The sequence below is a fragment of the Bufo bufo genome, chromosome 6 (assembly GCF_905171765.1).
Source record: "Bufo bufo chromosome 6, aBufBuf1.1, whole genome shotgun sequence".
NCBI lineage: Eukaryota > Metazoa > Chordata > Amphibia > Anura > Bufonidae > Bufo > Bufo bufo.
The window spans coordinates 248891837-248918241 of record NC_053394.1 but is presented as its reverse complement, the minus strand read 5'-3'; the positions used below and the strand labels follow the sequence as shown (position 1 = coordinate 248918241).

The window sequence follows — 26405 nt, the reverse complement described above, 5'->3', positions numbered from 1 at the left end:
ATTTGACTTAGGCCTCAGCACCCAGACAGAAGACAGAGGTAGCATGGCAGAGGTTATGGCTTCATGTCACCCGTTAGTTTAACCGGCCACTTTCATCTGGTTAGGCCCCGGCGCCCAGACAGAGAAGAGTTTCATTCAACTGTGGGTTTCATAAAATTTGTATCAAATAAAGAAGTGGCCCGTAGCACAACAAGACATGTTTTAGGCAGTTAATAAGGACTACTCTGCACAAGGGAGGGACAGGTCCTGTGGGATCCATGCCTGGTTCATCTTTATGAAGGTCAGCTTGTCCACGTTGGCTGTGGACAGGCGGCTGCGCTTGTCAGTAATGACGCCCCCTGCCGTGCTGAATACGCGTTCAGATAAAACGCTGGCCGCCGGGCAGGAAAGCACCTCCAAGGCATAACATGCTAACTCTGGCCACGTGGACAATTTCGAAACCCAGTAGTTAAATGGGGCCGAACCATCCGTCAGGATGTGGAGGGGTGTGCAGACATACTGTTCAACCATGTTAGTGAAATGCTGCCTCCTGCTAACACGTTCCGTATCAGGTGTCGGTGCAGATAGCTGTGGCGTGGAGACAAAACTTTTCCACATTTCTGCCATGCTAACCCTGCCCTCAGATGAGCTGGCCGTGACACAGCTGCGTTGGCGACCTCTTGCCACTCCTCTGCCTTCACCTTCCACCTGTTCCCCTGTGACATGTGGGAATGCTCTCAAGAGCGCCTCTATCAGCGTGCGCTTGTACTCGCGCATCTTACGGTCGCGCTCCAGTTCAGGAATTAAAGTGGGCACATTGTCTTTATACCGGGGATCCAGCAGGGTGGCCACCCAGTAGTCTGCACACGTTAAAACGTGGGCAACTCTACTGTCGTTGCGCAGGCATTGGAGCATATATTCGCTCATGTGGGCCAGGCTACCCATGGGTAAGGACAAGCTGTCCTCTGTGGGAGGCGTATCGTCATCGTCCACCGTATCCCCCCAGCCACGCACCAGTGATGGGCCTGGGCTGCCACCCCGCTGTGAACTTGCGTCATCCTCGTCCCCCTCCACCTCCTCCTCCTCATCCTCCTCGTCCTCCAGTACACTTGTGAACCTGTCCTCTGCTGCTTAAACAAACCTCCCTCTGAGCCACTTCGAACAGACTGGCCCGAAAGTGTTAGAAACGAGCCCTCATCCTCCTCCTCCTCCTCCTCCACCTGGGCCACCTCCTCTAACATCATTGCCCTAAGTGTTTTCTCAAGGAGACATAGAAGTGGTATTGTAACGCTGATAACAGTGTCATCGCCACTGGCCATGTTGGTGGAGTACTCGAAACAGCGCAGCAGGGCACACAGGTCTCGCATGGAGGCCCAATCATTGGTGGTGAAGTGGTGCTGTTCGGCAGTACGACTGACGCGAGCGTGCTGCAGCTGAAACTCCACTATGGCCTGCTGCTGCTCGCACAGTCTCTCCAGCATGTGCAAGGTGGAGTTCCACCGGGTGGGCACGTCGCATATGAGGCGGTGAGCGGGAAGGCCGAAGTTCCGCTGTAGCGCAGACAGGCGAGCAGCGGCAGGATGTGAACGGCGGAAGCGCGCACAGACGGCCCGCACTTTATGCAGCAGCTCTGACATGTTGGGGTAGTGGTGAATGAACCTCTGCACCACCAAGTTCAGCACATGCGCCAGGCAAGGGATGTGCGTCAAACCGGCTAGTCCCAGAGCTGCCACGAGATTTCGCCCATTATCGCATACCACCAGGCCTGGCTTGAGGCCCACCGGCAGAAACCACTCGTCGGTCTGTTGTTCAATACCCCGCCACAACTCCTTTGCGCTGTGGGGCCTGTCCCCCAAACATATGAGTTTCAGAATGGCCTGCTGACGTTTACCCCGGGCTGTGCTGAAGTTGGTGGTGAAGGTGTGTGGCTGACCGGATGAGCTGGTGGAAGCAGTGGAGGAGGAAGCCGAGTAGGAGGAGGAGGCTACAGGAGGCAGAGAATGATGCCCTGCGATCCTAGGGGGCGGAAGGACGTGCGCCAAGGAACTGTCCGCCGGGGGCCCAGCCGCCACTACATTCATCCAGTGTGCAGTTAGTGAGATATAGCGTCCCTGGCCGTGCTTACTGGTCCACGTATCTGTGGTTAGGTGGACCTTGCCACAAATGGCGTTGCGCAGTGCACACTTGATTTTATCGGACACTTGCATGTGCAGGGAAGGCACGGCTGTCTTGGAGAAGTAGTGGCGGGTGGGAACCACATACTGCGGGACAGCCATGGCCATCAGCTGTTTGAAGCTGTCTGTGTCCTCCAGCCGGAATGACAGCATTTCAAAGGCCAGCAGTTTAGAAATGCTGGCGTTCAGGCCAAGGGCTCGAGGGTGACTCGGGGGGAATTTGCGCTTCCTCTCTAAGGTTTGAGATATTGAGAGCTGAACGCTGCTGTGTGATATAGTGGAGACGCTAGTTGACGGTGGCGGTGGTGGTGGTGTCGGTGGCACATCCTCTGTTTGCTGCTCGGCAGGTGGCAACATTCCTCTCGAGGCGGAAGCCGAGGCAGCAGCGGTAGAGGGAGCAGGGGGAGCCTCAGCGAGTGCCTGGTTTTTAAGGTGTGTACCCCACTGCAGTTCATGCTTTGCATGTAGATGCCTGGTCATGCAGGTTGTGCTGAGGTTCAGAACGTTAATGCCTCGCCTCAGGCTCTGATGGCAGAGCGTGCAAGTCACTCGGGTCTTGTCGGTAGGACATTGTTTAAAGAAGTGCCATGCCAGGGAACTCTTTGAAGCTGCCTTTGTGGGGCTGGGTCCCTGTTGGCGATGTCCAGTAGCAGGCGAACTCTGGGGGCGGCGGCTCGTCTGCTTTGGCCCCCTGCTCCCTCTTTGGCTTCGCTGTTGTCTCGGTCTCACCACTACCTCTTCCTCTGAACTGTGAAAGTCATCGCCACGACCTTCAGTCCATGTGGGGTCTAAGACCTCATCGTCCTCTGCATCGTCTTCCACCCAGTCTCCCTCCCTGACCTCCTCCTGTTCAGTCTGCACACTGCAAAAAGACGCGGCAGTGGGCACCTGTGTTTCGTCATCATCAGAGAGTCGGTGACTCTGCTGTGGTGGTATTCCCATGTCCTCTTCATCTGGAGACATAAGTGGTTGTGCGTCAGTGCATGGTATGTCTTCCTCCACTGGGGAAGGGCTAGGTGGACGCCCCTGGGAAACCCTGGAAGCAGAGTCTTCAAACAGAAGAAGAGACTGCTGCATAACTTGTGGCTCAGACCGTTTCCCTGATATGCTTGGGGGTGATGTGACAGACTGATGGGCTTGGTTTTCAGGTGCCACCTGTGCGCTTTCCGCAGAAGACTGGGTGGAAGACCATGTGGTGAACGTGCTGGAAGCACTGTCGGCCACCCAATCGATTAATGCCTGTACCTGCTCAGGCCTTACCATCCTAAGAGCGTCATTGGGCCCCACGAGATATTGCGGTACATTCTGCCGGCTAGTTGAGGGAGTTCGTTCCCTACTGTGTGCGCCTGGGGCCGAACGGCCACGTCCTCTACCAGCAACAGAGGCTCCACGGACACCACCACGACCGCGTCCTCGTCCCTTAATAGTATTTTTCTTCATTGTTGCGATTCAACTCGCACCACAATGAAATATATTATTTTTTATAAGCAAAATCCCCTCACTGGAATACTTTCAGTCTTTTGACTGTATGGATTACAGATGGAATGACTGTTATATGTGAGTACCGCTTTCTTTGACAGATTCTAGTATGGGTACATATATGTTTTCCCAACCCCAGCACATTAGTTTGCTAATTCCAGATGTATGAAACGCAGGCCTAACTGTATCTAGTATATTGAACGCCAGATAAACTAACTTGGCCTTTTTTAAATAAAAAAAAAAATTCCCTCACTGGAATACTTTCAGTCTTTTGACTGTATGGATTACAGATGGAATGACTGTTATATGTGAGTACCGCTTTCTTTGACAGATTCTAGTATGGGTACATATATGTTTTCCCAACCCCAGCACATTAGTTTGCTAATTCCAGATGTATGAAACGCAGGCCTAACTGTATCTAGTATATTGAACGCCAGATAAACTAACTTGGCCTTTTTTAAATAAAAAGAATTCCCTCACTGGAATACTTTCAGTCTTTTGACTGTATGGATTACAGATGGAATGACTGTTATATGTGAGTACCGCTTTCTTTGACAGATTCTAGTATGGGTACATATATGTTTTCCCAACCCCAGCACATTAGTTTGCTAATTCCAGATGTATGAAACGCAGGCCTAACTGTATCTAGTATATTGAACGCCAGATAAACTAACTTGGCCTTTTTTAAATAAAAAAAAAATTCCCTCACTGGAATACTTTCAGTCTTTTGACTGTATGGATTACAGATGGAATGACTGTTATATGTGAGTACCGCTTTCTTTGACAGATTCTAGTATGGGTACATATATGTTTTCCCAACCCCAGCACATTAGTTTGCTAATTCCAGATGTATGAAACGCAGGCCTAACTGTATCTAGTATATTGAACGCCAGATAAACTAACTTGGCCTTTTTTAAATAAAAAGAATTCCCTCACTGGAATACTTTCAGTCTTTTGACTGTATGGATTACAGATGGAATGACTGTTATATGTGAGTACCGCTTTCTTTGACAGATTCTAGTATGGGTACATATATGTTTTCCCAACCCCAGCACATTAGTTTGCTAATTCCAGATGTATGAAACGCAGGCCTAACTGTATCTAGTATATTGAACGCCAGATAAACTAACTTGGCCTTTTTTAAATAAAAAAAATTCCCTCACTGGAATACTTTCAGTCTTTTGACTGTATGGATTACAGATGGAATGACTGTTATATGTGAGTACCGCTTTCTTTGACAGATTCTAGTATGGGTACATATATGTTTTCCCAACCCCAGCACATTAGTTTGCTAATTCCAGATGTATGAAACGCAGGCCTAACTGTATCTAGTATATTGAACGCCAGATAAACTAACTTGGCCTTTTTTAAATAAAAAAAAAATTCCCTCACTGGAATACTTTCAGTCTTTTGACTGTATGGATTACAGATGGAATGACTGTTATATGTGAGTACCGCTTTCTTTGACAGATTCTAGTATGGGTACATATATGTTTTCCCAACCCCAGCACATTAGTTTGCTAATTCCAGATGTATGAAACGCAGGCCTAACTGTATCTAGTATATTGAACGCCAGATAAACTAACTTGGCCTTTTTTAAATAAAAAAAATTCCCTCACTGGAATACTTTCAGTCTTTTGACTGTATGGATTACAGATGGAATGACTGTTATATGTGAGTACCGCTTTCTTTGACAGATTCTAGTATGGGTACATATATGTTTTCCCAACCCCAGCACATTAGTTTGCTAATTCAAGATGTATGAAACGCAGGCCTAACTGTATCTAGTATATTGAACGCCAGATAAACTAACTTGGCCTTTTTTAAATAAAAAAAATTCCCTCACTGGAATACTTTCAGTCTTTTGACTGTATGGATTACAGATGGAATGACTGTTATATGTGAGTACCGCTTTCTTTGACAGATTCTAGTATGGGTACATATATGTTTTCCCAACCCCAGCACATTAGTTTGCTAATTCCAGATGTATGAAACGCAGGCCTAACTGTATCTAGTATATTGAACGCCAGATAAACTAACTTGGCCTTTTTTAAATAAAAAAAAAATTCCCTCACTGGAATACTTTCAGTCTTTTGACTGTATGGATTACAGATGGAATGACTGTTATATGTGAGTACCGCTTTCTTTGACAGATTCTAGTATGGGTACATATATGTTTTCCCAACCCCAGCACATTAGTTTGCTAATTCCAGATGTATGAAACGCAGGCCTAACTGTATCTAGTATATTGAACGCCAGATAAACTAACTTGGCCTTTTTTAAATAAAAAAAATTCCCTCACTGGAATACTTTCAGTCTTTTGACTGTATGGATTACAGATGGAATGACTGTTATATGTGAGTACCGCTTTCTTTGACAGATTCTAGTATGGGTACATATATGTTTTCCCAACCCCAGCACATTAGTTTGCTAATTCCAGATGTATGAAACGCAGGCCTAACTGTATCTAGTATATTGAACGCCAGATAAACTAACTTGGCCTTTTTTAAATAAAAAAAATTCCCTCACTGGAATACTTTCAGTCTTTTGACTGTATGGATTACAGATGGAATGACTGTTATATGTGAGTACCGCTTTCTTTGACAGATTCTAGTATGGGTACATATATGTTTTCCCAACCCCAGCACATTAGTTTGCTAATTCCAGATGTATGAAACGCAGGCCTAACTGTATCTAGTATATTGAACGCCAGATAAACTAACTTGGCCTTTTTTAAATAAAAAAAATTCCCTCACTGGAATACTTTCAGTCTTTTGACTGTATGGATTACAGATGGAATGACTGTTATATGTGAGTACCGCTTTCTTTGACAGATTCTAGTATGGGTACATATATGTTTTCCCAACCCCAGCACATTAGTTTGCTAATTCCAGATGTATGAAACGCAGGCCTAACTGTATCTAGTATATTGAACGCCAGATAAACTAACTTGGCCTTTTTTAAATAAAAAAAATTCCCTCACTGGAATACTTTCAGTCTTTTGACTGTATGGATTACAGATGGAATGACTGTTATATGTGAGTACCGCTTTCTTTGACAGATTCTAGTATGGGTACATATATGTTTTCCCAACCCCAGCACATTAGTTTGCTAATTCCAGATGTATGAAACGCAGGCCTAACTGTATCTAGTATATTGAACGCCAGATAAACTAACTTGGCCTTTTTTAAATAAAAAAAAAATTCCCTCACTGGAATACTTTCAGTCTTTTGACTGTATGGATTACAGATGGAATGACTGTTATATGTGAGTACCGCTTTCTTTGACAGATTCTAGTATGGGTACATATATGTTTTCCCAACCCCAGCACATTAGTTTGCTAATTCCAGATGTATGAAACGCAGGCCTAACTGTATCTAGTATATTGAACGCCAGATAAACTAACTTGGCCTTTTTTAAATAAAAAAAATTCCCTCACTGGAATACTTTCAGTCTTTTGACTGTATGGATTACAGATGGAATGACTGTTATATGTGAGTACCGCTTTCTTTGACAGATTCTAGTATGGGTACATATATGTTTTCCCAACCCCAGCACATTAGTTTGCTAATTCCAGATGTATGAAACGCAGGCCTAACTGTATCTAGTATATTGAACGCCAGATAAACTAACTTGGCCTTTTTTAAATAAAAAAAATTCCCTCACTGGAATACTTTCAGTCTTTTGACTGTATGGATTACAGATGGAATGACTGTTATATGTGAGTACCGCTTTCTTTGACAGATTCTAGTATGGGTACATATATGTTTTCCCAACCCCAGCACATTAGTTTGCTAATTCCAGATGTATGAAACGCAGGCCTAACTGTATCTAGTATATTGAACGCCAGATAAACTAACTTGGCCTTTTTTAAATAAAAAAAATTCCCTCACTGGAATACTTTCAGTCTTTTGACTGTATGGATTACAGATGGAATGACTGTTATATGTGAGTACCGCTTTCTTTGACAGATTCTAGTATGGGTACATATATGTTTTCCCAACCCCAGCACATTAGTTTGCTAATTCCAGATGTATGAAACGCAGGCCTAACTGTATCTAGTATATTGAACGCCAGATAAACTAACTTGGCCTTTTTTAAATAAAAAAAATTCCCTCACTGGAATACTTTCAGTCTTTTGACTGTATGGATTACAGATGGAATGACTGTTATATGTGAGTACCGCTTTCTTTGACAGATTCTAGTATGGGTACATATATGTTTTCCCAACCCCAGCACATTAGTTTGCTAATTCCAGATGTATGAAACGCAGGCCTAACTGTATCTAGTATATTGAACACCAGATAAACTAACTTGGCCTTTTTTAAATAAAAAAAATTCCCTCACTGGAATACTTTCAGTCTTTTGACTGTATGGATTACAGATGGAATGACTGTTATATGTGAGTACCGCTTTCTTTGACAGATTCTAGTATGGGTACATATATGTTTTCCCAACCCCAGCAAATTAGTTTGCTAATTCCAGATGTATGAAACGCAGGCCTAACTGTATCTAGTATATTGAACGCCAGATAAACTAACTTGGCCTTTTTTAAATAAAAAAAATTCCCTCACTGGAATACTTTCAGTCTTTTGACTGTATGGATTACAGATGGAATGACTGTTATATGTGAGTACCGCTTTCTTTGACAGATTCTAGTATGGGTACATATATGTTTTCCCAACCCCAGCACATTAGTTTGCTAATTCCAGATGTATGAAACGCAGGCCTAACTGTATCTAGTATATTGAACGCCAGATAAACTAACTTGGCCTTTTTTAAATAAAAAAAAAATTCCCTCACTGGAATACTTTATGGCTTTTCACTGTATGGATTACAGGTGGACTGGTATTAGTAGGGGTGACACAAGCACACCCAAGTCCCTGATGTAGGATTTCTATGGCACAGACCACTATTACAAGTGATTAATGGACGTTGGGAGAGATTGTGCTGCAGCACTAGTCCCAAGATGGCCGCCGCCTATCAGCCCAGTAACATGTGCCACAAAATGGTCTGCACAACCTTTAAAAAAAATAGCCTTGGACTGTGCTGCTAAATCGCTATTGGTCTGAATCCCAGGTGTAGATGTCTGACTTGTTTGGAGCTTTGGAATGCACACTGTGGCAGCTTCTGCTGCAGCACTACAAGTCGCAAAATGGCGGCCGGCGGTCAGCCCAGGTACATGTGGATGGAAAAATCACTCTGGCCACTCTAAAAATAGCCAATCCCTATCAAAAAAGCAGCTCAGCTGCAGTTGTTCAGATGAATCACAGGTGGAGGAGAGAAATTTGCTTCCAGTTATTCAATTATCCCTGCCTATTCTCGCCCTAGCATCAGCTGCGTCTATCCCTGTTCTATTCACATCGGGAGTGAGCACGTCCCGACGTGCGCACAAGCTTATAAAGAGGCTGAGTCACATGCTGCACTTGGCCAATCACAGCCTTGCCAATAGTAGGCATGGCTGCGATGGCATCTTAGGGCAAGTAGTATGATGCATGTTGATTGGCTGCTTTGCAGCCTTTCAAAATGCGCCAAAATACATGCCGAACGACGAACCCGAACCCGAACTTTTACGAAAAAGTTCGGGTTCGGGTCCGTGTCACGAACACCCCAAAATTCGGTACGGACCCGAACTATGCTCGAACTGTTCGCTCAACACTAGTTATTAGTTTAAGCAGACTTTGATTGTCTATTGTTGTGACTTAGATGAAGATCAGATCACATTTTATGACCAATTTGTGCAGAAATCCATATCATTCCGAAGGGTTCACATACTTTTTCTTGCAACTGTATATACATACACACACACGCGGTGTGTGTGTGTGTGTGTTTGTGCTTTAGGGTGCACACCCTAATTCAATAGGCTGTGCACGCCTATGGTCTCTGATAGGATGCCTCCTTGACTTCAAAGCCCAGAATGAGGAGGAGTTTAAATGAATAAATTACAGGTTTTACTGAATCTTTTCCCATAAATCTATATACCAATCTGCTCAGCTTCTCCCCTGCTCTGTAACATGCTGCCTGCAGCTTAAACACCATGTTCAATGTGACAAGTCCCCTTTAAGAAACACATATACAAATCATCCATTGGGTGAAACTAATATGGTTCCATTAATTAATAGAGACGCAAGCGTTGTGACCCAGTATTTCCTTGTTATTTAGGTGTCCTGCAGGGAGCTGTAATTACAGATAATTGTTGTACATTACTTAATTAAGACAAAACAGGACAAGTCAAAGGCGTCATTTACTGGATTCTTAAATACATATAAATATATATTATTCCAATAATAAAATGCTGAGTCCCACAGAATAAATCCAGCCCGATGTGTAATTGTGGCCTCTAGACATTATGAAACGTACTGTATTGCTCAATACATAGCAGACACCATACAGTGAAGTCATATAAGGCACAGCTGTCTGGCTTCCTGCGTCTTCTCAGATCAGCACAAAACACAAGTTCGACCGTGACCTTGTGCAGACATGCTGAAAACGACAAATGTAACCTTCATCACAAGCACGACTGTCTGGATTTCTCCTCTTCGGTTTTCCTCCTAAATTGACCCCTCTAACTTTCTCCAATTTCAGAATCCAGAAAACACTGGAGCAGAGGCTGGCTCTTGTACACTGCCAAACGTCATAGCCCCAGGGTTTCCAAACTTAGTTGGATAAAGGTCAACTCCATTGAAATGTGGAGCTGTTCAGTAATATGCAAGTGACCGCTCATACTACTCCAGCGCCACCTACTGAAGGTACCTACCCTATAAGTCAATGTCCAACCCTTTAACAGGCCTTGCAAAATGACTTGTAGCTACCATCAATAACGTTCTGAAGGAGAGCCAAGTTATGTATTAGTACAGAAAGCTCTAGTTTTCAATGGTGTTTACCTTTACTAGTACTTGGACCCAACGTTTAACAAATGTTAAAGGGTCGGACATTGACTTTTGGGGAAGCATGATAGGGGCGAGAGCTAATTTACATAATTTATCATTTTTTCCCCCGAGGAGCACTGCACGGCCTAAAAGACTCCCTATGCCAATGGTCTGTACAACCCTAGACAAATCTTCAGTATGGAATTCTTCTGATCCACTAAGGGTGAATTCACACAACCATATGAATGGGTCTGCATTTGTTCCACAATTTAGGGGAATGGGTGCTGCCCCATTCATTTCAATGGAGCCTCAAAAGATGCGGACAGCACACTGTGTATTCGTTGTTCTGTTCCGTGACCCCGCCCAAAAAAATAGAATATGTCCTATTCTTGTCCGCAATCGCGAACAAGAAAAGGCATTTTCTATATTACGCCGGCCATGTGTGGTCTGCAAAATGCGGAGCGCATGCGGCCAGGATCCGCCATTTGCAGTCTGCAAAACATAGCACGGTCGTGTGAATGCACCCTATCTCTGGAAAGGAAGCCTTAGCTTGCCAGCACCAAAAAGGGAATGGAATCTATTGGCAACAGATCATCGCTGAGAGGCACACACAGGTTTTTCTCAGGATTTCATATGAAATCCACGACTTGCTGTATTTTAAAAGAATTCTCAGCTAGAAAAATGGCGCTGTACATGGACTCATTCATCAAGAAGATCAATGTTTTCTTCTCCGATCTTGATATCCACTGGGCTGCTGGAGAATGTGCTTAATTCATGATAAGGCTCCTGCTTCTTCCTAAATTAACCATATCCTCCAGAAGTCCATGCGCCTAGAGTGGAATCTATGCCAGCTGGTGTCGTTTCCGGTAATCATTTATGCAAAAAAATTGGCGTCAATTATGAAAAATCTGACAAGGGCCTATGACCTCTTCCACACCACCTTTTTTGGAAACTGTCAAGGGCTGTGTAAAACCTGCAGTTTATAACTTTTTAACATCAGTATTCTGGCTAGGGGCAATGGCAAGTGACCCCCCAGAGTGCCTATAGGTCCACATGTGCTGCGGTATGGGGTTTGTGCGAGTGGCAATGCCATGTGCTTGAGGTCTAAAGGTGTTACCGCACTTATGTTGAAAAAAACATGGATATTGAAGTATTTAATCACAAAAGGAAACAGCTCCTGCTGGGGTTAATCCGAATCTCACACTGCACTTCCTTTTCTTAGAGCCTAACAGTGCTGAATACTTGAGAAAAGACAAATAACTCACTGCTCCACATGTCTCAGGACCTCCGTTAAAAAGGTTACACGCCATTCTTATTACTTCTGCTTCCATTTTACGTACACCGGGAAAAACATCAGGATGTAAAGGATTGCTCCAGGCAAACTCTCCATACACCTGTATACAGCAAAGAGAATGGTTTTAACTTAACTTAACTTAACTTACATTGAGAACCAACGTAGCTTCTAGCTGTACCCCTAAAGCTGGTTTCACACGGGCGTTGCGGAAAAAGATGCGGGTGCGTTGCGGGAACATGTGCGATTTTTCAGTGCGAATGCAAAACATTGTAATGTGTTTTGCACGCGCGTGAGAAAAATTGGCATGTTTCGTACCCAAAGCAGAACTTCTTCTTGTGTAGATTGTATTATTTTCCCTTATAACATGGTTATAAGGGAAAATAATAGCATTCTTAATACAGAATGCTTAGTACAATAGGGCTGGAGGGGTTAATTTTTTTTTTTTTTTAACTCACCTTAATCTACTTGTTCGCGCAGCCCGGCTTCTCTTCTGTCTTCTTCTTTGAGGAATAGGACCTTTGATGACGTCACTGCGCTCATCACATGGTCCATCACATGATCTTTTACCATGGTGATGGATCATGTGACGGACCATGTGATGAGCGTAGTGAAGTCACCACAGGTCCTTTTCCTGTTAGAAGGGAAAATAATAATGATCGGGTCTCCATCCCGATCGTCTCCTAGCAACCGTGCGTGAAAATTGCACCGCATCTGCACTTGCTTGCGGATGCTTGCGATTTTCACGCAGCCCCATTCACTTCTGTGGGGCCTGCGTTGCGTGGAAAATGTAGACATGCTGCGATCACCGCTCATCTGCACAGCCCCATTGAAGTGAATTCAGTGCGGGTGCAATGCGTTCACCTCACGCATTGCACCCGCGCGGAAATCTCTCGCCCGTGTGAAAGAGGCCTAAGCATTCTTTCACACATGAATCAAATACATGCACTATAGAAGCATGAATTTCATAGGCACCTTATAAACATCATAGAGGACGTTCAGGAACCCCTCCCCCCACTATCTGGATCAGAGAGCTGCAAAGAGCAACTCCAGTTCAGGTCCGCCCATTGTCATATACACTGCTCAAAAAAATAAAGGCAACACAAAAATAACACATCCTAGATCTGAATTAATTAAATATTCTTCTGAAATACTTTGTTCTTTACATAGTTGAATGTGCTGACAACAAAATCACACAAAAATTAAAAAATGGAAATCAAATTTTTCAACCCATGGAGGTCTGGATTTGGAGTCACCCTCAAAATTAAAGTGGAAAAACACACTACAGGCTGATCCAACTTTGATGTAATGTCCTTAAAACAAGTCAAAATGAGGCTCAGTAGTGTGTGTGGCCTCCACGTGCCTGTATGACCTCCCTACAATGCCTGTGCATGCTCCTGATGAGGTGGCGGACGGTCTCCTGAGGGATCTCTTCCCAGACCTGGACTAAAGCATCTGCCAACTCCTGGACAGTCTGTGGTGCAACGTGACGTTGGTGGATAGAGCGAGACATGATGTCCTAGATGTGCTCAATTGGATTCAGGTCTAGGGAACGGGCGGGCCAGTCCATAGCATCAATGCCTTCGTCTTGCAGGAACTGCTGACACACTCCAGCCACATGAGGTCTAGCATTGTCTTGCATTAGGAGGAACCCAGGGCCAGCCACAACAGCATATGGTCTCACAAGGGGTCTGAGGATTTCATCTCGGTACCTAATGGCAGTCAGGCTACCTCTGGCGAGCACATGGAGGGCTGTGTGGCCCTCCAAAGAAATGCCACCCCACACCATTACTGACCCAATGCCAAACCGGTCATGCTGGAGGATGTTGCAGGCAGCAGAACGTTCTCCACGGCGTCTCCAGACTCTGTCACGTCTGTCACATGTGCTCAGTGTGAACCTGCTTTCATCTGTGAAGAGCACAGGGCGCCAGTGGCGAATTTGCCAATCTTGGTGTTCTCTGGCAAATGCCAAACGTCCTGCACGGTGTTGGGCTGTAAGCACAACCCCCACCTGTGGACGTCGGGCCCTCATATCACCCTCATGGAGTCTGTTTCTGACTGTTTGAGCAGACACATGCACATTTGTGGCCTGCTGGAGGTCATTTTGCAGGGCTCTGGCAGTGCTCCTCCTGTTCCTCCTTGTACAAAGGCGGAGGTAGCGGTCCTGCTGCTGGGTTGTTGCCCTCCTACGGCCTCCTCCACGTCTCCTGATGTACTAGCCTGTCTCCTGGTAGCGCCTCCATGCTCTGGACACTACGCTGATAGACACAGCAAACCTTCTTGCCACAGCTCGCATTGATGTGCCATCCTGGATAAGCTGCACTACCTGAGCCACTTGTGTGGGTTGTAGACTCCGTCTCATGCTACCACTAGAGTGAAAGCACCGCCAGCATTCAAAAGCGACCAAAACATCAGCCAGGAAGCATAGGAACTGAGAAGTGATCTGTGGTCACCACCTGCAGAACCACTCCTTTATTGGGGGTGTCTTGCTAATTGCCTATAATTTCCACCTGTTGTCTATCCCATTTGCACAACAGCATGTGAAATTGATTGTCACTCAGTGTTGCTTCCTAAGTGGACAGTTTGATTTCACAGAAGTGTGATTGACTTGGAGTTACATTGTGTTGTTTAAGTGTTCCCTTTATTTTTTTGAGCAGTGTATTATATGATCATCCATTTATATGAGGGGCTTGTGCATTGGTCTCATAATGATGGCCCATCCTCAGGATATACACAGCACCCTCGCCGATCAGCTATTTGGGGTTAGGGCATTCGTGCAAGCTATGTGTCCTCTTCAAAGTTGAGCTGCACGATGTCTCCCTTGTAGCGGCGCAGTGTAATTACAACTGCTTGTTCCATTCACTTGTATAGGACGAGAATCTGTAGTTACACTGCGCTGCTGCTTCAAGAGAGATGGCGTGCAGGAAAATACTGAAGAGGAAGGAGAATTCCCATGAGCACAGCAAACCCTTTAAACAGCTGATCGGCAGGGCTGCCGGTAGGCGGACCCCCACCGATCTGATATTGATGACCTATGCTAAGGATAGGTAATCAATATATACCACTGCACATCCCCTTCAAACCATTTCTAGTGCAGCCCCAGCAGAGTATCAATCCGCTGATATTTCTGGGGGTTCTGAGCAGGGACACAGCATTATTCTGACTTCTACCTTCACAAGAAGTTGGGTAAGCCGTTCATCTCCGCTATAAACCGTACCAGACACTTTTCCTTGCTCCCATGACACCTCACCTGAAACAGACAATTAGGGCTGTAAATTATAGAGCAAGTCTACTGCAGACAATGAGAAGCTACACCGCAACATTTTTGTCACATGACATTTCATGACTTTCAATGGAGTTGCTATGTCACATGCTACATTCTGTGAATGCTAGTGCCGCAAAAAATCCATCCAAGACAGATTTTTTTGCCACCATCCCGTTGCGGTCACAACATGTGGTATGCCACATAGCAACACCATTGAAATACATTATATCAAATGTCGCCATGTAGCCATAACGCTTTGTGTCATGCGACACATGTTGCCGTATAACTGGACCCTTAAAGGGGTTGTCCAAGTTATTTTTATTGATGTCCTATATACTTGAGAAGGAACAAGCCTTCCCACTGAAAAAGTGAATAGGACGGCTTCTTGTAACTACACCTGTTCATCATCACTGCTGTTGCAACAGTGAGCAGGAAAACAATGAAAAGAAGGCAGCGATGGCACGACGTGCACTTTCTCTTCAACCAGCTGAGTGTTGGACCCCCCGCTGATTTGATATTGATGACCTATCCTGAGGATATGTCATGAATAAAAAATAACTTGGACAACCCCTTTAAATGTGTTTAAAACGGATCACAGGGCTTCGTATACATGGGCCACAGTGGCAATTTTAGAGAGGGTCCTGCATTCTAGATACAGTTTGGAGTTCCTTCTTTTATGAGGTTTTTACTTTATTTTACTTATTAATAAAAGCACTACAAGACGGATTTTATAAGACTGATACAAACACCAACCTGGAATTATAGTATATTTCCATTTCGTCCACCATGACGGCTTAACCTGGAGATTGACCCCTTGACCTCTGTAGGGGCAGGAATACAGAGTTTAAAAGGCCACCACCCACTCTCACCCTCAGTGTTTCCTGTCCCTACGGGGCACCTCACAGAGAGACCTCCTGTAGGAGGTGAGAAGATGACAGCGTTTGTTATTTTTAAAATACCTGTTGGGATCGCTATACCGGGAGATTTGAAAAGAACTAGCGTCCCAGTAAGGCTCCTGCTCCAGATTTCGGCCCCCGATACCCCTGCAGACCAGATGGACTCCACAGATGCCCCCCCGGCTGCTCAAATCGTGAGTTCCCCTGTGGGGAAGGAAAACATGTATCATATTGTTATGCTACTTCTTGCAATAGCCTACTGATACTGGGTTGCTCCTCTTTTATGGAATTAAAGAGCCCAGAACTAAGGCCAAAATCCCTAGATGCGCGACTTGTGGCAAAAGATTGCCGGAAAATCACAAAAAGAAGCTCTGCCAAGTCTGCATTAATGAGCTTGTCAGAGAGGAGCAACCGTCCATACTTATGGAGGTCAAATCAATGATTCAGAGCGAAATTAAATCCTCGCTAGCCTCTCTCAGATCTGCCCCTCCTACTCCGCCTGCGAAAAAAATCGTGAATGTCCGCTCCATCCTCCTCTGAATCAGAGGACATGGACGAAGACGCTTCCACCTCTAGACAGAACATAGATGCACTGTCAGAGGGTGAAATAGTAGAGGAGAGGAAAAAGTATTACTTTTCGTCTGAGGAGATGGAGGATTTATTGGGCGCCGTAAGGGCAACCATGGGCATTGAGGAGGTACAAAAACCTTGATCGGTCCAAGACGAGATGTTTGGGGGGCTCAGAGCTAAGAAATCGGAAGTATTTCCAGTGAACGAAAATATAAAGGATATGATCTTGGATGAGTGGACGGACCCTGAGAGGAGACTGGGAGTCCCCAGAAAATTCAAAAATAGATTACTGTTTGATCCAACTGATATAAAAATATTTAACGAAATTCCGAAAATCGACGTCCAGGTAGCAAAGGTGGTCAAGAAGACCTCCCTTCCCTTTGAGGACTCCTCCCAATTACAGGATCCGATGAAGAGAAAGGCAGATTCTCTCCTGAAAAAGTCCTGGGAAGCATCCATGTTCGGTATAAAAACTAACATAGCTGCAACCTCCGTAGCTAGATCAATGTATTTCTGGCTTAGCGAACTTGAGAACCATATTAAGAATAAAACCCTGAGAGAAGAAATTCGAAATTCCATTCCTCTCCTCAAATCAGCTACAGCATTTTTGGCGGATGCCTCAGCCGAGTCCGTGAGGTTTGCTGCCAAAGATGCTGCTCTTTAAAATTCCGCAAGGGGGGCCCTGTGGATGAAATCCTGGGGAGGCGATAGAGCGTCAAAATCAAAATTATGCTCTATCGCTTTTTCAGGGGAATATGTTTTTGGTCCCGTTCTGGATTCTTTCCTCGAGAAAGCGGCAGATAAAAAGAAGGGATTCACTGAGGAAAATAAAAAGAAGCCCTTTCGTCCCTTTAACACCCAATCCAGGGTCCTATAGGGGGAAAGGTAAAACCGGTAGGTGGAGCTACCAAAAAGGAGGAAAGGGCAGAGGGTTCCTTCTCAATCCCCAAAACAAACAGTCTGACAAACAATGACGCCAGAGTGGGAGGAAGGTTGAGGAGATTTCTACCCTTTTGGGAAACCACGACCCAGAACCCCTGGGCCTTGGATATTTTAAAAAACGGCTATCAGATAGAATTCTCCTTAACCCCTCCAAAAAAGTTTCGGCTAACCTCTCACAGCTCAAAAGTTCTGGGAAGGATTTGGCAGGGCGTCCTGCAGTTAATAGAGTTAGGTGTGGTAGTAAAAGTCCCCTGTTCAGAAGAAGGAAGGGGTTATTATTCCACCCTGTTTTTGGTACAGAAGCCAGACGACTCCTTTCGTACCTTCATAAACCCAAAGGGCCCATTCTTTACAGCACCGGAGTGGTAAACCACTTCCAGTTCACGGCTCTACCCTTCGGAATTTCCTCGGCCCCGAGAATTTTCACAAAGCTAGTAGTGGAAATGATCTCTCCTCTCAGATCAGAGGTAATAAAAATCTTCCCGTATCTAGACGACTTCCTCATCCTGAGAAAATCAGAATCAGAGGCGTCCAGTCTCACCAACTACCTAATTCATCGGTTTTCAGAGTTGGGCTGGATAATAAATCAGAAAAAATCCTGTCTGGTCCCATCAACCAAGATGAAATTCCTAGGAGTACTTTTAGATTCAAGAACTCAGATGATATCTCTTCCTCAAGAAAAATTAACAACCTTCATAGGAAAAACAAAAAAATTTCAGGGCCAGACCAAGTGCTCCATACGCAATGCCAGAAAAGAATGTATCCTCCATCACGGCTATTCACCTAAAAGGTACGGAAAATGTACAAGCAGACTTCCTCAGCAGAAAGACCATAGATCCTGGGGAATGGTCCCTAAATCCAGAAGTGTTCAGACAAATCTCCAAAAGGTGGGGAACCCCTCAGATAGACCTCTTCGCAGCAAAAGAGAACGCGAAGGTTGGACACTTTTGCTCCCTAAACTCCAGGAAATACCCTTGGGCGGTGGACGCCTTCTCGATCAAATGGACCTGGGATCTCGCCTATGCTTTTCCTCCATGGGTGTTAATTCCCAGAGTACTACAAAAGATAAGGTCCGACCCGGTAACAGTAATCCTAGTGGTCCCATACTGGACAAAGAGAAACTGGTTCCCGATCTTAAAGGAATTAGTGCTGGAGAAGCCATGGATAATTCCCCTCCGGGAGGACATTTTATCACAAGGTCAGATCCTCCATCAGAATCCAGGCCTATTCAAATTGTCAGCATGGATCCTGAGCGCGAGGTATTAAAAAGCAGGGGCCTTTCCGATAAGATCATCAATACCCTTAAATCCAGCAGGAAAAAAGTCACCTCCGCAATATATCTCAAAATCTGGAGGAAATACTGCACCTGGCTAGGTCAGAACCCTCCGGTAGATTCTCCCCCAAACATCATAAATATGCTTGATTTTCTCCAGAAGGTGCTGGATTTGGGTCTGAGACCTAGTACACTTAAAGTACAGATCTCGGCCTTAGGATCATGCTATGACACAGACCTGGCCAGCCATAGAAGGGTGAGAAGATTCGTAAGAGCTGCCTAGAGATTAAGACCTTCCATAACCCCAAGGGCCCCTCAGTGGGACTTAGACCGGGCCCTGAAAGGATTAATGAAACCACCATTTTCCCCAGTACAGGACATTTTGGAAAAACATCTGACACTCAAGGCTGCCTTTTTAATAGCCATAACGTCAGCTAGACGTTTAGGAGAGATCCAGGCGCTCTCCTGTCGGGAACCCTATCTTTCTGTGTTTCCCGATAAAATAGTATTAAGGTTGGATCCAGGTTTCCTTCCAGAGGTCGTTTCTGATTTTCAGAAAGACCAGGAAATTGTCCTCCCGTCTTTCCCTAAGGAGGTGACGAGTACATCTGAGGATCAATACCAACTCCTAGATGTCTGAGATACTGTACTACAATACCTAAAGGCAACAGAAGAATTCAGGAAGGAAGATAATCTTCTCATTCAGTTTGCTGGTCCAAACAAAGGGAAGAAGGCATCCAAGGCCTCCATCGGGCGCTGGATCAGGTCCACCATATCCTGCTGCTTCCAGATGGCGGGTCTTGATAATCCTACAGAGATAAGAGCCCATTCCACAAGAGCGGTGGCCTCCTCATGGGCAGAGAAAGGAGGTGTTTCCTTAGATAAAATCTGCAGAGCAGCCACCTGGTCCAGTATTAATACATTTATTAGGCACTATCGTATTAACGTTTTGGCTTCTGCTGACTTGACCTTCGGTCAAAAGGTCTTACAAGCAATTACCCACCCTACTAAATAATCTGGTAGTTCTCCAGGTTAAGCCATCATGGTGGACGAAATGGAAAAACCGTAATTAGACTTACCGGTAATTCTGTTTCCTTGAGTCCACCATGATGGCTGGTATATTACCCCCCCCCCCCCCCCCACCCCGAGAATTTAAAGAGGGGTTCGAGTATGAATTAATACTCAACAAAAAATTAAAAAATATAAAAAAATATAAGAATATATATATATATATATATATATATATATAAAATTAAGGCTGCACCCACTTGGTAATTTGGAAAGCACTGAGGGTGAGAGTGGGTGGTTGCCTTTATACTCTCTGTGTTCCTGCCCCTACAGAGGTCAAGGGGTCAATCTCCAGGTTAAGCCGTCATGGTGGACTCAAGGAAACAGAAATACCGGTAAGTCTAATTACAATTTTTTCACTATGTCTATATATTTGATAATTCTAGAAAAAAAAGACAAAGACCGACCACAATGTATAGTTTTAGACAATTTCCTGGAAGGTGTTAAGCTGAACTACTCTGTATGTTTTATCTGGTGTTTGTAGCAACCAAATCTGGAAAAAAGTGGAGTAAAGGCCCCCATGGCTGACAATCTAATCTGTGTGGGAAGCTCCTGACTCTGCCCCAACATAGAACATGGGGGGAGAGAAAGACTGAGTGAAAGGAAGATTTCCACCAGATCTTTTTGTTCTTCCAGGAGAAGCCGTTGCCAGAAGTGTCTGGACGAGGCTCCCCATTGAATACATAAACAAGTTCTGCCGTGCCAAATGTATATTTGTATGGGGAATCTGAGAGGGAGTCAGGAGAGAAAGCCATCAACCAAACCACTGCATCTACAGCAGCCTACGAGGCTCCAGCAATCACAATAAACTATCGTCCAGCTAGTCTACAGCGTCAAGGGATGAAATCCCGTTCACACAATGCAGATTTAAATTACTGCGTTGGTGCCAGTTTCACCCAGTAACTTAAATGGTGAAGACAATTTAATTGAACTGCATATAAAACCACAAGTTGGGGTTTACATGATCACAGTAGTAGCTCTAGAAAACCGTCCCTAAAACAGCTTTTTCTAAAACCATGATGATAATAGCAAAACCGAAACAAAAAAAGCACAACATAACTGTTTAATGTGGCATCAAATTGCAAATTCTTAAGGGGGTTGTCAGTGATTTTCAGAAACTTAAGTAAGAACAGGAAACGGTACATAAAAAGGGTTAATTACTCTTACCGGTAATTGGATTTTCCAATAGCCTTTCCCAACGGCACTGACAGGAGGGTGCTCCCCACCCCCAGGACAGGAAGCTCGAACTTTAAAAGGGGGGCTCCTCCCCTACCTAATCAGTAAATAACAAAGTACACGGTAGTGATGCAAGAACAAAAATTATATTAATCCAATCGGAATACAAAAATATACATGAAATTATAAATGCAAAGAAAAAATGCCACTGTGGGAGGCTATTGAAAAATCCAGTTACCGGTAAGAGTAATTAACCTTTTTCCGGGGCGCCTCCCCCAATGGCACTGACGGGAGGAATAATAGTTTTAGAGAAATACCCTCAATAGGTTCAAATGGAGAGTCTATCAGTGATGTGAGGACTAAGTTCAAGTCCCAAGGTGGAACGGTAGAGTGTAATCTGGGGGAAACACTGACTGCCCCCTTGATAAATCATCTGATTAGAGGATGATCAGAAAAATTTGCGGCCAGAAAAACTGCTAAAGCGGAGATTTGAACTTTAAGGGTGGATAGCTTAAGACCTTTGTTTAAACCCACAAATAGTAGTTTAAAAGCAGCACTGTGCGGTCTCTTGATGATGTGTATATTCAATGCAACAGCCTCACCATAGGCCCTTGATCCATCAGGCCATGTGATAAATATAAAAAAGAAGAAATGGCTCCGGCAGCATTCTGCAACATCCAATATTCTTTTATTTCGACCTCAAGACACAATACAGCAACGTTTCGACTGGAGAACAGTCTTTGTCAAGCCTAATGACATCAATAAACCTAGGCATATATATACCCCCCACATAAAATGCATGCCCCTTTAGATCATCAATCCAGATCAATGTATAATAGAATGCATATGTCTACAGATTACCTTACACCTGATTGTAAGCCCGCCAAAGACGTGTTGTTCAAATCGGCGTTCACACATGTATAGTGCGCAGCCGCGCATCAATACATTTACATGACCGGATGTGTCAATTGTCTCCATGGTGACCTACGGCGCTCGTACCTTGGGCCAATCAGCTACCGCGAACAGCCGCTGACATCATTGATAGTGCGTCCACACCACTGACTTCATCCGAATGCGCACGTCTGTGCGTCACCTACATGAATCACGTGGTTACCCGCGTCCGGTATCAATACAGCGCAAGCGTCGGTGGCATGGTAACGATGACGCATCCGTAGGAACAACTTCCTATACAAATGGGTGATCAAATTTGCATCCTTATAAAGCAAATATACATGGGATACTTCTGATCAATCATAATGTGAGCTACACGTCCCCAGCATGAGCATGTAATCTGCAAAAAATATCGCAGTTCATCACATATAGCAACACATATAACAATGGTGAAGGAGGTGTATACCACACCATGTCTGGTGAACATCAATCTTATGTATTCCATATTAATGCATTGATAAATATAATGTACAATTACCCTATGACTAGGGGATAGATCCCACAGGGATGTGCTACATATATCTCAAAAACATGATGTCCCTATACCTAGAAGACATATTAGCTACTCATATTAGTCAATGGACGTGACATTGAATTCTATATTTAGGCCAAAAGGTTGTAGGGACCTAAGGGTATGGATCCATTTAAGCTCCTTTTTCCTAGGGATTCCCTTTCTGTCACCCCCCCCCCCCCCCCCCCCCGTCTTAGATATCCTACGCTATCAACAGCACGGAATCTCAATTGATTAATGGAATGTTTGCATTCAATAAAATGTTTTGCAACCGGTTTATCGAGTGCACCCTTTCTTATTGTACTTTTATGTTTATTAATTCTTTCCCTCAATTCCATCGTGGTCTCCCCCACGTATATCAAACTGCATGGGCACTGTATCATGTATACCACGTCGGTGGATCTGCATGTATAGTGTCCTTTGATTTTGAACCGTTTACCACTGTATGGATGTGTAAAACCGTCACCTTTCATGATGCAACTGCAGTTGCAACAAGAAAGGCAAGGGAAATTACCTGCTCATGCTGGGGACGTGTAGCTCACATTATGATTGATCGGAAGTATCCCATGTATATTTGCTTTATAAGGATGCAAATTTGATCACCCATTTGTATAGGAAGTTGTTCCTACAGATGCGTCATCGTTACCATGCCACCGACGCTTGCGCTGTATTGATACCGGACGCGGGTAACCACGTGATTCATGTAGGTGACGCACAGACGTGCGCATTTGGATGAAGTCAGTGGTGTGGACGCACTATCAATGATGTCAGCGGCTGTTCGCGGTAGCTGATTGGCCCAAGGTACGAGCGCCGTAGGTTACCATGGAGACGATTGACACATCCGGTCATGTAAATGTATTGATGCGCGGCTGCGCACTATACATGTGTGAACGCCGATTTGAACAACACGTCTTTGGCGGGCTTACAATCAGGTGTAAGGTAATCTGTAGACATATGCATTCTATTATACATTGATCTGGATTGATGATCTAAAGGGGCGTGCATTTTATGTGTGGGGTATATATATGCCTAGGTTTATTGATGTCATTAGGCTTGACAAAGACTGTTCTCCAGTCGAAACGTTGCTGTATTGTGTCTTGAGGTCGAAATAAAAGAATATTGGATGTTGCAGAATGCTGCCGGAGCCATTTCTTCTTTTTTCTTTTTTTATTTTTATCTTTGTTTAAACCCGTCTGCAGAAAATATAAAATGACAGGTATGTTGAGTAAGGGACTTTGCTGAATCCTGTCACTATAAAACAAAAAGGCTTTCCACATTCTGAGATAGATCCTGGAGGTTATGACTTTTCTACTCTTTAGCAAGTTAGAGATTACAGGGTCAGAGAGAACTTTCTTTTTTAGATTTCTGCGTTCAATCTCCATGCCGTCCATTTCAGCTGAGAGATCCCTGGATTGTGAATTGGCCCTTGTTGAAGAAGGTTCGGTAACACTGGTAGGGACCAGGATGTTCCCTGCGACAGCTTGCGTAAGAGGGAAAACCAGGCCAACATGGAGCAATCATGATGACCTGTGCTCTCTCTTCCGCCACTTTCATCAGGGTTTTCGGAATCAGGCTGAATGGGGGAAAAGCATATAGTAGCCCCCTTGGCCAGGGGCGAGATAGGGCATCCACTATCTCCGGACTGGACTGCCTAGGGGAGACAGGGGAACAGAATATTTTTACTTTCCTGTTTTTCCAGTCCGCAAATAAATCCAGAACCTTGGTAATCTGAAGAAAGACCTCGAAATGTAAAGTCCATTATCCCTCTTTTAGAGTTTGATGGCTGAGGAAGTCGGACACCAGATTGCTGCTTCCTTATCAATGCACAGCCGTTAGAGAGGATAGATAAATAGTGATGGCCTTGCGGTTCGCCCGGCGGTCGGTTCGCAGCGAACTTTGCGCGTTCGCGATCCGCTGAACATGCGAACATATGGCGATGTCCGCGCGTGCTACATTTTTTGCATTGCGCCAAGCTTCGACCCATGACACATCTATCAGGTGGGACAGGACAGCCAATTGAGACATTTCAGCACATGGACACACCCCCAGCCCTATAACAGAACCCGGTCTGGCAGCCATTTTACATTATGCGTTTTGCCAGTGTAGGAAGAGGTTGCATTTTGGAGCAGGGACAGGCTTTTAGGAACTTAGGGACACCAAAAGCTAGCTAATAGGGCCACAAAAGTCGTTTTAAGGACTGGTAACGTTGTGCTATCGATAGGTGTGATACACAGAGAGGTGTGATATACTTATAATATACTTTTTAAAATTTGTATGCTTCCAGAAAATACTGATTGAGGGCTGCGATCTATCAGCTTCCACAAAATAGTGATTGAGGTTTTCCATATACCAGCGTCCACAAAATTACCGCTTGAGGGTGATATACCAGCTTCAACTAACAACTGATTGAGGCCTTCCATATATCAGTAGAGACGGCATTGCAGTTCGCCCGGCAGTCATTTAGCGGTGAACTTTGCTTGTTTGCAATTTGCCGAACATGCAAACATATGGCGATATTTGCACGAGCCATTTTTTTTTTTTGCATAGCGCCAAACTTTGACCCATGACACATCCATCAGGTGGGACAGGACAGCCAATTGAGACGTTTCAGCACATGGACACACCCCCTACCCTATAAATAAACCTTATCTGGCCGCCATTTTATATTCAGTCTTTTGCCAGTGTAGGGAGAAGTTGCTGTGTGGAGCAGGGACAGACTGTTAGAGAGTATAGACACAAAATGCTAGGGTCACAAAAGTCCTTTTAAGGACTGGTATAGGTGTGCTATCGATAGGTGTGATATACTTATAATATACTTTCTAACATAGAAAGTATATTATAGTGCATTTGTATTGTGCAGCAGTTGTGTGCGGTTCTGCTGCGATACTGCAGCTATACAGAGGGACAAACGCTATTGGAACAACTAATTGCAACTGGTGTGCTATACCAGTTGCCCCCAAAAAAATCAGTTTGAGGCAGGGGTGTGATATACCTATAATATAATTTCTATATAGTGCATTTGTATAGTGCTGTATTTGTGTGCGGTTCTGCTGAGATACCGCAGATATACAGAGAGACAAACGACATTGGAACAACTAATTGCAACTGATGTGATATACAATTCGCCCCCAAAAAAATCTTATTGAGGCAGGGGTGTGATATATAGTGATGGACCAACATCGGCCAGGACGGTTAGCAAACGCGATCGCGTGAACGCGATCAAATGTTTGCGAACCGCAAGTTCAAGGCTGGCCACATTCATTTTAATGGCAGGCAAACCTGAAAAACCTTTAGCTCATATTTGCAGCCACCAAATACTTAGTAGAAGTGCACAAATATTCTCACAACATGGACAGTGACATACTAGAGGGGGATCAATGACAAAAATTCCAACAAAAAATATGTATCTTTTTTATGCGTCTTAATGGGAAATTCACTAAAATGTGCCCTGTTGGAGCCTACCAAAATTTTATTTTAGGCCACGGGAGTGCTGGCCTTAAAAATTAGGCATTCCCCTGACATAAAAGAAATTCTGATTATGTGCCTCGAGGTACATTATGCGGTCAATGGATAAAAATTTTACTGTAGGTCACTGGACTACAGGCCACAAACATTTGGCATTCACCGGACAGAAAAGATCAAGTGATTATGTGGCCGGAGGTATATTACACGGTCAATGGATGTACATTTTACTGCAGGCCAGTACAAATACAGGTCAAATACATATGTTTAAAAGAACTAGAAATATAAAATTGGATTAAAAACATGGCTAACGAAATTCCCCCTCTTGAAAAAAAACCTAATGATAATAGTTGAAATTCGATAACACGTGGTCGTCACTGGCGTTGAATTCCTCCAAAGCCGCAATTATTAAACAATTATTAATTCACCGTACAGAAAAGAACAAGTAAGTATGTCGTTGGAGGTAGATTACACGGTCATTGGATATAAATTTTCCAGC

The 26405-nt window shown here is 44.4% G+C and overlaps 1 protein-coding gene across 2 annotated transcripts in view; it reads right to left on the bottom strand.

Moving 5' to 3' along the window:
* LOC121004076 (sphingosine-1-phosphate lyase 1-like) overlaps window positions 1-26405 on the bottom strand; it is a 247803-nt gene that overhangs the window by 96083 nt on the left and 125315 nt on the right. For both annotated transcript variants that reach the window (XM_040436155.1, XM_040436156.1), the window contains exons 6-7: window positions 14963-15042; window positions 11767-11895 (exon numbers count right to left, since the gene is read on the bottom strand). In XM_040436155.1, coding sequence (XP_040292089.1) covers window positions 11767-11895; window positions 14963-15042 — 209 coding nt within the window. The remainder of the gene's footprint in view (window positions 1-11766; window positions 11896-14962; window positions 15043-26405) is intronic.